We start from the raw sequence: 11397 nt of genomic DNA, 5'->3' as shown, positions 1-11397 counted from the left end.
CCTTGAGCTTGGCATTTCCAATGTATATAATATTTTCCATATTATCAGTAAAGCTTAACTGCTTTCTTGCAGTTGTTATTTTTAAAATAAAAACAAGTTGAAGTTCTAGTATTTTCTTTCCACACCCACAAGGCATCTTGGGCACTCCACTCTGAAGAACACATGCAACTATAAACCAGGACAATGGCCACGTGGGAGGGCTGGCTATGGTGCTCTGGCACCATGAGGGGAAATGGCCCCAGTAGGCTTCCTGGAGGAGTCAGAGGGGCCCCCAAGATTGCAGCAGGGTCAGCAATGGACTGGGTACCACCCTGCGGATGACGGCTCCATTGTAACTGCACTTTCCTTTCCAGGAAGAAAACAGATGTGCTTCCTTGCCAGTCCAGACAAATGGCCTCTAAAGTTCCTCTTCATTAATTAAAGGTGAATCTCTCCTCAGTAAGCTGTTATTGCATTTCTTCTCCCTCGTTAGGGATAAGAGTGGCGATTGGCTTTATGGTTATGGCTTTTCTTTTAATCTCAAAGAAACCCTCAAACGACTGTCTCCCTTTGAGAAGGGAGAGCCTGTCCACTGCCTCCCAACCGCCCTGGCCCCACACCAGGACCCTGGCACCTGTGGCCTAACAAGACAATCAGGACAAAGCCACCACCATTCACCCGGGTTTCGCACATGCCCGACGATGACTTCTGTCCCGGGCTAATCTGAAGGGCCATGGGCACTGAGAGAGCCCCCCAGAGCCAACCATGCAGTGAGTGTCCCCTCCTGGGGCCTGGGGTTTCTGGAAATGGGAAGGAGGGACAGAACAGCTCTGGAGGAAGGGGGCCCCTGTCTAGGGGTCTGGACAGATATCAGGGCCTCAGTAATTCTGTCTGCGTTTTGCGCCCTTCATCACGATCTGGACCCCTGGCTTCTGCCTGGGGCCCTGGGCATACCCTAGGCAGGCTCTGCCCCCTCTGAGACTCCGTCAAAGTGTTGATATCAAGCATTCAGGGTCTTTGGACCAACTCAGAGAAAAGAATATACATAAGGTACTATCCCTGTCCCTTGCACATCTGTGTGGCCACCATCACTATCAGCTGCCCAGATGGGCCACAGAGGCCCCCAGGGGGACCAGGCCAGGTCTCGCTGCTTCGGGACTAGACCTAAACCCCATTAGAACTGTCACTATGGTCCTAGAAGCAAACCAGATAGGGCAGGGTTTTCTCCCTCAAGACAATTTTTATTTGGAAGGATTGACATTGTTTTCTAGAAAATACATCATGAAACCAGACTGTCCCAGAATCAACTGAAGCCAACATATTTGATTGGTTGGAAAGCCCAGGCCTTTCCTCCCATGTACCCACACCCCCGATTCTCACTGTGTCCTGTACCTCCTACCCAGAAGCCTAGGAAACCTAACCTAATCCAAACCCTCTTTTTCCTGAGCCATTCCACCCAAATCCATCCCTGAATTTAACCTTAGCACCAACCTCCTTAGTATTATCAGGAATGACTCGGAGGCAGTTACTTCTGCCAAAGCAGGCCCCAAATGACTCATAAACCCAAGACAATCTCTTCTATGTGGCCTTCCTGCCCACTGTATCCAGGTCTCCATCCTGGACCATACCTGGTCTCTCGGGAGCTCCACCCGGCATCAGCCAAACCCTAACCCAGTGGTACTCAACCAGGGCGATTTGCCTCCCTTTCCCCAGAAATGGTTGGTAATGTCTGGAGATATTTGTGTTTGTCACACCTTGAGGGGCAAGTGCTACTGGCATCTAGTGGGTAGAGGCCAGTGATGCTGCTCAACATCCTACAGTACACGAGCCCCTCTCCCCCAAAAGATGGCCCCAAATGGCAAGTGTCGAGGTGGAGAGTCCCTACCTTGGGCCCATCCCTCATCCACAAGCCTGAGCTTGTTGCTAATCGCAGGATGGTTGAGAACAGGCCTGGACCAGGCTGCTGGGATCAAACAGCTGGTGACTTTCTGGGCCTGTTTTCTCCACTGTAAAATGGGGACAGCTGAGCCTCCCTTGTCACAGTTATTCCTGGAGTAAATGAAAGCAAATCCAAAACCTGTCTGGCACGTGGGACTGAACAGCACCCACAGCCATTGTATCAGTAGCAAGGGGATTGATTGTTCAGGCCTTGCCCCGCTAGGATTCCTCCTCTCTCATCAGAGGCTGCCTCCAGATTCTGCTCAGCCTCTGTGAGTCCAGCTTCTCCCTCCCTCCCTGTCCTCCGCTGACTCCTTGAACAGATATCCTGGGGGGAGGCCAGCACTCCACTTCTTTTCCTTCGAGTCCAGGTGAGCTGAGGTTGTGCCCAGAAGCAGGGGGACTTTGAACAGCAATCCTGTGTGGGCAGAGACCAGGGGGTTGAGTCAGGGACCCCAACAGCCCCTCGCCTCTCCAGCTGCTCTGGGGACCAATGCTCCTTGCCCAGACAGACGCTGGGAGCCTCTGGACTCTGCTGTATCCACCCCTTCTCGCTTCCATGTTATTTCTGCTTCCTTTGTGTGAGACTTTGCCATGAGGCTGCAGAGCACCGGGGCCTCTGTGCCATGGACACCTGCTGATTCTCGCTGTGGGACCCAGGGAACATGCCTTCCCCTCCCTCACAGGTGTCTGGGATTAGAGAATCCATGTGCCAGGTACAGCTGCTGCTGCTGCTGCTGCTGCTGCTGTGCATGAGGTCATCACCTGGTGGCACTCATTTTCTGCATCACTGAGTGAGAAGGTCTCCCCGCTCTGAGGTCTTGGACAAGTCCTGGGGTCTTCCCCTGCCCACTCACTGGCCATCTCTGAGCCTGTTTCCTCCTTTGTTAAATACAGCACTGTGAGGTCCGCAGTGACGACCAAGCACCGAGCCCACCCAGGGCCACCTCAGAGCCGGTGCCGTCAATGACAGTCCCTCTCCCTGCTGTGTTTTACTGATTTGCGCCTTTGCTTTCGGTCTCCGAGCTCTGTCCAGCTCACTCATTTTGTTTCCTTCTTGGCTACTGCCTTCCTGCCCCACCCCTGCATCATATGTTTTCTGACTCACTCGCTGCACCCCGCCACCTCGCTACCCTCCATCAAACCACATCCCTCTTTGATTTACTGTTTGGATTTTCCCATTCTGTTGCTGCAGAGAATCTGCCACCCTCTGCCTTTTCTCCTCACCCACCGCCTGGAGCCCTCACCCACAACTCCTCCCCCAAATCCCCCAAATCGTCTCTCTACCCCTACCTACTTCAGGAGACCTGCCATGTGTCCCCTTGGCTAAAGCCCCCAAAACCGTGGGACCTCTGCTGCCCCATGTGGGGACTCCTTATAGCTCAGTCATCTTGTTCTCACTGCCTGCTGTCTGCCCCTCAGGAGAAAACTGCCCCAGAGATGGGAGTGACAAAGGCCAAAGGCAGAGAGGAACAGCTCCTGGGCCATTTCTCTGAGGTGCCTCCAACGCTGTAATCTGGGGCTGAGCACCACAGCGGTTCTCTATGCAGGGGTGGGGAGGGCTGGGGAAAGCACACATCCTGGGCCGCTCCTGCAGGGCAGGGGGTGAGGGGCATTCACTGCGGCCCCCTTAACACTTCCATGATGGCAGCAGCTGACATTCCCCGAGGAGCAGATTCTGGTACTGACCCGGATGCTGGTCCCAAGGCCTGACCTGGATTCACCGAATCCTCCCAACGTTGTAATGGCCCCCACTTGACAGCCGTAGACGGAGCCACAGAAGGGACGGTCTTTGCTCAAAGTCCCCTGGCTGACAGGCGCTAGGCTCAGAACCCAGGCAGGCTGGCCCAGAGCCTTGCCTCTGACCACTGTGCTGCTCAAATCCCCACTGTGCCACCCATTTCACGGAAGGGGAAACTGAGGCTCAGCGGCCATGTGGGAGGGGAGTGAAGCCAGCAAGGGCCCTTCAAGGGCACAGCAACAGCTGATACAGAGAGGGACAGACGCTGTCACAGGGAACATGCAGCCCCAAGGCTAGAGACCCCTTCTCCCCCTGCCGGAGAGTTAAGGAAGCAGAGAGAGCACAGGAGAGAGCAGACACATGGACCCTGCCACCAGGGGCTCAGGACAGGCCAGGGCAGCCCCCACCTTTAGCATTGTTATCTAAGCATTTATTTCTGGCCATCCAACCCCCCTAGAACTATTTGGGGCAAGAGGAAGAAAATAGACTCATCTGCTTCCTCCTGACCCACTCTGCCCCACCAGCCTCATCCTCCAGTCTCAACTTGACTCTGAGCATCTGACCCTGCAAGCCAGGAAAGCAGTTTCATTTCCCCGCAGCCCAATTTCCCGAAGGGAGGGGAGGGCGGGGCTAGGCTGTTTTAAGGACAGAGAAAGGGGGACCGGGCAGACTGGCGGAGGGGACTGAGGAGAGAGGAGGTGCTGGCTTTCGCCAAGAGCCAAGGTAGAAAGGAAGCTGTGGAGAGCCGGGGACCCACAGAAAGAGAGACTGGGAGATAAGGAGACAAGGGGAGAGGAGAAACAGGGAAACACACAAGGAGGCAGAGAAGGGAGAGGGATGCAGGGAGGGGGCGAGGAGGGCAGATAGGCTGGGGGTCAGGGGACACATGATCTGAGAAAGTGATGGCCACAGGGGCGAGGGCTGAGGTGGCAGCTGGGCAGCCCCACAGGGTGTCAGGCTAGGGTGGGACCCAGGCCCCTGTCACAATGGCCCTTGCTTCCCCTCCAATCCAGACACCACCTCCCAGCGAGAGTCATGGCCACACTGGGTAAGTAAGCAGGGGAGAGGTCCCTGGGGCGGCAGGTGGGGGGAGCCACTTTTCTTCCCCTACGTATCCACTGATCTTGTCCTCTTCCCCCGCCCCGCCCCCCTCCAGCCTGGCGCCTCCTCACCTGGGTCCCTATCCTCATCCTGGTGGCCTCCCTGGACAGGAAGACTGCCCACAGCCAGGACCCCTTCGAGAAATGCATGCAGGATCCTGACTATGAGCAGCTGTTCAAGGTTGTGACCTTGGGCCTTAATCGGACCTCGAAGCCCCAGAGAGTGATTGTGGTTGGTGCTGGTGTGGCCGGGCTGGTGGCCGCCAAGGTGCTCAGTGATGCCGGACACAAGGTGAGAAGTGCTGCTTTGCTTGCAGTCTACTTTGAGTCTCTCCTGCTGCAGCTGTTGAAGGTTGGGAATGGTGGGAGGTGGAGAGAGGGAGCTACGCTTTCCCCCACGGTCTAGGAATGAGGCTGAAACCCCTGCTCTTTTGTGAAACCCAGAGGGAACGTGTGTCTGCACTGAGAGGCCTTTGCCTTTCCCTGCCCCACTCTCTCTCATCTTGGGGGAAGTCCCTGGAAACTTCCTCCAACTTTCCCGGGGGGGATTTGTGTTGGTGGAGATGGACACTCCACCAAGGGGGAACTGCCCCGAGATCTAACCACTGTCCCTCTCACTGAAATCCCAAGAGTGAGAATGGGTCAGGCCAGGGCCTTCTGTACATATGAGGAATTTCCCCTTCCCTGAGCTGGGAAGTCCCTCTGTAATCTGGCCGGCAGCCTTCCTGCTGCAGAATGGAAATTGCTATATTGTACATGCTTGCTATGATGTTCTGTTCTCCTACCAGCCCCTCCCGCCTCCTCTTGTCTAGTCTAGGTCTGTGCTGCTGTGGAGATGGAACATGGGGGACGGGCACAGGGTGAAATTGGGGATCAGTGGGAGGAGCTGAAGGGCCCTGCTCGATGCCCTCGATCCCTCAGGTCACCGTCCTGGAGGCAGACAGCAGAATCGGGGGCCGCATCCTCACCTACCGGGACCAGAAGACAGGCTGGATTGGGGAGCTGGGAGCCATGCGCATGCCCAGCTCACACAGGTGAGGCCTGACCTGGCACCAGGCGGGCCACTACTCTGTGCCCAGACTCAACCAGATCCCCAACTCAATCCCACTCCAGCGCCAGCCGAACTTCAAGTCTGACCCCAAACTGTCCCCCCAGTCAACTCAGGTCAAAACCCAGCCTCCAGCTCTGTCCTCTTCCTAATCCCAGCCCTAGCACTGTATCCCTGAAGTGCTCAGGCCACCAAGTCCAGCTGCACCCCCAGCTAGCCCTGCCCAGCCCCTCTGGGCCCCCAGCTAGCCTGGTCCATTACCAAGCCTCCATCCAACCCCAGTGAGAACCAACTTCCACTGCAAACCCAGTCCTGCCGGTACTGCCCTCAGCCTTCCAACCTTGTTCCTATTTCATTCCCGTCCCCAGCCCTGATGGCCCCAAATCTAGCCCCACCCCAGCCGCATGCCCATCCCCAAACCTCATCCCCAGCTGCCCTACCCACCCCCCTCCCTTCTCCAAGCCCTGTGGGGAGAGGGGTCCCCTACTCCAACCCCCTCACCAGCCTCGCCCGCTCCCGCAGGATCCTCCACAAGCTCTGCAAGAGCCTGAGACTCAACTTGACCAAATTCACCCAGTATGACGAGAACACGTGGACGAAAGTGAGGGACGTGAAGCTGCGAAATTACGTGGTGGAGAGGATGCCGGAGAAACTGGGCTACAAACTCTGCCCCAGGGAAAAGGGCCACGCGCCTGAGGAAATCTACCAGATGGCTCTCAACAGGGTAGGCACCCCGGCCAGTCTTGCAGCCCTGCCCTCCTGCCCCTGTTCTGTCCCGTATCCCCTCATCCTGTCTCCAGACCATCGCCAGCCTCCTCCCTGGCCTGGCTTTCCTTCTCTCTCTCATGCCTTCCGGTTTCTCATTGCCCGCTCTTCCATCTTTAGTTTTCCTGTAAACTCTGTTGATCCCCAAAGCTCCATCAGCCTTTGGTCTCTGATTCTCTTCTCACCCACACACTGTCCTGGACAAAGTCGCCTTTCTACAGCTTTGGCTTAAACTTTGGTCTGTAGGTAGATGTATCTCCTGAGACCCACACCTACATCTGTCTCCCCTCGGCCACCCTGAGGACCCTCCAGCTCCCACTGAGCTCAGTACCTTCCCCTAAATCCACTCATACTCCCGGGTTCCCCCATCTCACAATGGCCCTGTCAACCCCCAGTCACAAGGCAGACACCCAGCTGCCATCCTCACTGTCTACCTCGCCTCCCACCATCAGTCCCCAGCTGAATCCTTCCTGCCCTCTGACCCTTGCAATGTTCCCACCTCTCTGTCCCCACAGCCTCAGCCCCAATTCAGGCCTCATCCTCTTCCTTGGATCCTCACACTTCCCCTCCCCTGCTCACAGCCCTCCACCCACTGTGGCTCCCAGTGCCTCAGCTTCAGGTTCAAGCCCTGGGTGGTCTGGTCTCTCCCACCCCTTTAGCCTTATCTTCTCTCCTCCAAGAAGTTTTTGTTACCCCCACAAAGCCCTCATGGTGGCCTAAACACGCATGGCTCTAGACTCCCAATGTCGATTCTCGCATGCCCTTGTCCTGCTGCCTGCCATGCTCGTATGACCCTTTCCCTTTCCCACCCAGGGAACCCTGCTCATCCCTCAAGAACCAGCTCCCATGTTCCCCCCTCCAGGAAGCCTTCCCTGATGCCCTCAGGGAAGACCAGACTCGTACTCCTCTGGGAGCTTCTAATCATCCATCTCCCGTCCTGGACAAGGGTGGGCCATTTCTGTGCCTTGATACTTCCTAGTTCAGGGAGCCTAGGGAAATGAGAGGTGAATGGTGAGTGAATGGTGAGTGGAGGGGCACATACTTTAGGGAGCTCCCCCGGCCATGAGGGGGAAGCCCGGTTGACAAAGAAGAGGGCTGAAATCAGATGGGGCAGTGAGGGAATGAGACTTGAACAGAGTGGCAAAAGATGACAGAGATGAGGCAGGGGGACAAGGGCATGGATGTGGAGGTGGGGGAGACCTGAGGGTGGTCTGAGCACTGGATATTGTACTGCAGGACCGAAGCTGCCTTAAAAGATGGTGACCGAGGGGCCGAAAGGGGCCTCGAATGTCAGGATGAGGGGCTAGAACTCTGTGGCTCCAGGTGCTGGAGAGCCACAGGACTGTGGACAGTGGAGAGCTTGTGAATAAACCCCCTCAGCAGTCATGCCCTGTCTAGCTGATGAGTGGCAGAAGGGACTCCAATTCTGTCTGTGCCCATGATGATCCAGGTGAGAAACAATTACTGGGCACCAGAAGGACACAGCACTGAGACAGACCCAATCCCTGCCTGCACAGAGCTCACAGCCTAGGACATATACAGGCAAAGCAGCACCCAATGGGGATGGATGTGGCAGTGTCCAGGTGGGCAGGACAACGGGGAGCATTAACGACTCAGGAAGACTTCCCAGAGTGGCAACATCTGAGTAGCAGTAGAGGGCAAGGCTGAGCGTACAGCATGGGCAAAGGCCTGGCCGCTTGAACGAGAGTGGTCAATGGCCGGCCATGGGCAGGAGCAGGAAGAGAACCCAGGTTGGAACCCCAGGCCTGACCTCTGCGATCCTGCCCCCACAGCTCAGCGCCATCTGCTTGTTCCACTGCAGGCCCTCAAAGATCTCGAGACGCTGGGCTGCAGAAAGGCAATGAATAAGTTTGAAAGGCACACGCTCCTGGTGAGTGGGGGCCTTCGTGTTGCTGTCTGAGGAGCCAGGACAATGAGGGTGCCCTGGGCTTTGGCCTGGGCATCAGTGACCCCAGGCATGACACAGCCTCCCTGCTTGACCCTGGGGCTGGACATCCCTCTCCCCTCTCTGGGCTTCAGTTATCTCATCTGTCACGAGAGGGGGACAGGATCGCTAAGGTCCAGAGAACCATACTAAGCTCACTGTCGTGCTACGGTACGGGAGGCTCAGCCTGGGAGGAGGCGCCCTGTGGGAATGGAGCCGGCAGGTGCAGCCTGCCTGGCCCTGACCGGGTCCGCTTTCGTCCCCCAGGAATACCTCCTCGGGGAGGGGAGCCTGAGCCAGGCCGCCGCGCAACTCCTGGGAGACGTAATGTCCGAGGATGGCTTCTTCTACCTTAGTTTTGCAGAGGCCTTGCGGGCCCACAGCTGCCTCAGCGACCGGCTCCGGTGAGGGGCGGGGCCTGTGGGAAGGGGAGGAGCCTGAGAGGGCCAATCGGGGAGAGTAATAGTGCGTGGGGCCACCGCTATTGGATGGGACTGGCAAGAAGGGCGCGGCTTGCAGAGAGCAGAGGCCAAAGGGGCGGAGAGACAGGGCGCTAGGATCTGGCCGCACTCGGCCCGGCATCCCGGATCGTTGGGAGGAACTGGATAAGAAAGGCTCTTGGAGAAGGGCGTGGCCCAGAAGAGAAGAGGCGGGGTTCCTGGGTCACACAATTTTCTGCCCCACGGTCCTTGGGGGACGTCAGGGAGAAAACAGGGCCTAGGTAGATGAATGGGCAGGGTTTGCGGGACTCAGGCAAGCTTTAATTATGGGCCAGTAACGGAGTGGGCGGGGCCTGCGGGAAGGGGCGGGATTAGAAGGAACCGGGCAGGTGAAAACTAGAACTGGTACCAGGGAGTACCCAGGGAGGGGCCAGCGGAAAGGGGCAGGGCCCGAGAGCCCAGGTCACGTACCCGCCCCGCCCACAGGTACAGCCGCATCGTGGGTGGCTGGGACCTGCTGCCGCGCGCGCTGCTGAGCTCGCTGTCGGGGCCTGTGCTGTTGCACACGCCCGTCGTGGCGTTGACGCAGGAAACGCACGAGGTGCGCGTGCACACAGGGACCGCACTTCAGGAACAGACCTTGGCCGCCGACGTGGTGCTGCTGACGGCGAGCGGGCCGGCGCTGCAGCGCATGAAATTCTCGCCTCCGCTGTCGTGGAAGCGGCAAGAAGCTCTGCGCGCGCTACACTACGTACCTGCCACCAAGGTGTTCCTGAGTTTCCGCCGTCCCTTTTGGCACGACGAGCACATCAAGGGAGGCCACTCGAACACCGACCGCCCATCGCGCATGATATTCTACCCGCCGCCGGGAGAGGGCGCGCTTCTGCTGGCCTCGTACACGTGGTCGGACGCGTCGTCCGCGTTTGCGGGCCTGACTCTGAAAGAGACGCTGCGCTTGGCACTCGACGATGTGGCGGCGCTGCACGGGCCGATTGTGTACCGGCTTTGGGACGGCAGCGGCGTCGTCAAGCGCTGGGCGGAGGACCCGTATAGCCAAGGCGGCTTCGTGGTGCAGCCGCCAAAACTCTGGCAAGCTGACAAAGACGATAGGCAGGAGTTCAACTGGGCGGTCCCCCACGGTCGCATCTACTTCGCAGGGGAGCACACGGCCTACCCGCATGGCTGGGTGGAGACTGCTGTCAAGTCGGCGCTGCGTGCCGCTGTGTTGATCAACAACCAGATCCACAACCAGGAGGGGAGTGCTGGCATGGAGGAGGCACCTGTGCCCAGCCAGCCACTGTGCGGATCCGAAAAGGGGGAGGCCACCCACCCTCCAGCCCTACATATGACTGATTCGCACACTCCCCACAAGAGGACCCAGTATTAAACTATTTTCAAAAAAGTCATGTGATCCTGGCCCCTCCCTGGCTCAGTCGCTTCCCCAATTTGCTTGGAGCAAAGCATTAGCCCTCACCGTAGAAGGGGCTGTGCCTATCCTGGAGTCCCAGAAGCTGTCCTACTTCCGCCAGGGCAGCGGGGCTTCACTGGGTGAGGATGGACACTGCTTTGCACCACTGGTTAATGGTAATCACAGTGCCCGTCCCAACTGTCACGACACAGATGGGGCCTGATGCAAGCAACAGAAAACCCGACCGACAATGGGTTAAACACAAGTTTATTTTTCTCACGTAACAAGAAGCTGGTAGGCAGGGTCACCAGAGTGTTTGAGCAGCTCTGCAGGCCCTTCCATCTCGGTTATGTCCGGGATGTGTCCCCGCACAGCTGCTAGGTAGCAGCCGCACTCCAGCACCCCATCCTCACTCTTCCAAAAGTCCCAAACTCAGGCAGTTAAGGGAGCCTTGCCTCCACAAGCCCCACCCCCTCACCCCCAAGGGACCTCCTCTTACGTCTCATTGCCCTGGTCAGGGTTACGTGGCCAGACACCTGTTCTGCAGTGGTCGGAGGGGACCACAAACCACCCCTTCCCCATCCAGGTTCAAGACAACTGGCAGCCTCTTTCCTCCCTCTTCACGAGGCCAGCTGGACACATGAAATGTCAGTTAATGAAACCAGCTAATCAGGAGGGCGCAGGCGGCACGGCGGGAGGCCCCGCCCCTCTCCGCTAGCCCCAGCCCCAGCCCCTGGAGAGGCCGGAGCTAGATAAAGTGCTATGCGGGGCAGGCTGCCGCAGGCCCGGGGATGTTAGGAGTCCGTGCCTTCCTCTTCCTCCTCCTCAGGCAGTATCTCCAAGCTGCTGTCCGGCTGCGGGGCTGTGTCTGCGGGGAGCGGCGGGGCCGGTGGGGTCCGGGTGGGGGACAGCGGCAATGGAGAGGCAGGGGGTGAGGGGCTGCGGGGCTCAGAGGGCGGGACCAGGCCCAGGACCTCCTGCACGTTGTGGGGCAGCTCCTGTAGGGTGTGGGGATGTTCAGGGAAAAGTCAGA

At 57.9% G+C, this 11397-nt stretch overlaps 2 protein-coding genes and 1 long non-coding RNA gene across 4 annotated transcripts in view; 1 reads left to right on the top strand and 2 right to left on the bottom strand.

Annotated features, from left to right (window-relative positions):
• The first annotated feature begins 4243 nt into the window (after window positions 1-4243).
• Window positions 4244-10406, top strand: IL4I1 (interleukin 4 induced 1). Of its 2 annotated transcripts, XM_019658198.1 has the most exons (8): window positions 4244-4381; window positions 4672-4706; window positions 4815-5050; window positions 5680-5792; window positions 6329-6530; window positions 8394-8462; window positions 8784-8920; window positions 9443-10405. In XM_019658198.1, the coding sequence occupies exons 2-8, from the start codon at window positions 4694-4696 to the stop codon at window positions 10341-10343; spliced, it is 1671 nt and encodes a 556-aa protein (XP_019513743.1). In that variant the 5' UTR covers window positions 4244-4381; window positions 4672-4693; the 3' UTR covers window positions 10344-10405. The 2 variants fall into 2 exon arrangements, with proteins under 2 accessions (XP_019513743.1, XP_019513744.1); XM_019658199.1 differs by lacking the exon at window positions 8394-8462 and having other exon boundaries at window positions 9443-10406.
• Window positions 6804-9794, bottom strand: LOC109391033 (uncharacterized). Its single transcript, XR_002125707.1, has 4 exons — window positions 9712-9794; window positions 8790-8934; window positions 8343-8419; window positions 6804-7560 (listed from the first exon to the last, which is right to left on the bottom strand). It is a non-coding gene; the product is annotated as an uncharacterized LOC109391033 (long non-coding RNA).
• Window positions 10407-10612: 206 nt separating the features above from the next.
• The window catches only part of TBC1D17 (TBC1 domain family member 17), a 13151-nt gene continuing 12366 nt past the window's right edge, over window positions 10613-11397 (bottom strand). Inside the window, exon 16 of the mRNA XM_019658197.1 lies at window positions 10613-11359. Within this exon, the coding sequence (XP_019513742.1) occupies window positions 11159-11359 (201 nt within the window). The 3' untranslated portion in view covers window positions 10613-11158. The remainder of the gene's footprint in view (window positions 11360-11397) is intronic.

This window comes from Hipposideros armiger, unplaced genomic scaffold, assembly GCF_001890085.2.
Source record: "Hipposideros armiger isolate ML-2016 unplaced genomic scaffold, ASM189008v1 scaffold_283, whole genome shotgun sequence".
In the NCBI taxonomy this organism is placed as follows: domain Eukaryota; kingdom Metazoa; phylum Chordata; class Mammalia; order Chiroptera; family Hipposideridae; genus Hipposideros; species Hipposideros armiger.
This window is presented reverse-complemented; position numbering and strand designations above follow the sequence as displayed.

Excerpts from the sequence above, each read along its gene's own strand:
- IL4I1 (XM_019658198.1), top strand. Across the intron at positions 5,051-5,679 it reads TCAGTGATGCCGGACACAAG|GTCACCGTCCTGGAGGCAGA; the intron begins GTGAGAAGTGCT and ends TCGATCCCTCAG. Across the intron at positions 8,463-8,783 it reads TTGAAAGGCACACGCTCCTG|GAATACCTCCTCGGGGAGGG; the intron begins GTGAGTGGGGGC and ends TTCGTCCCCCAG.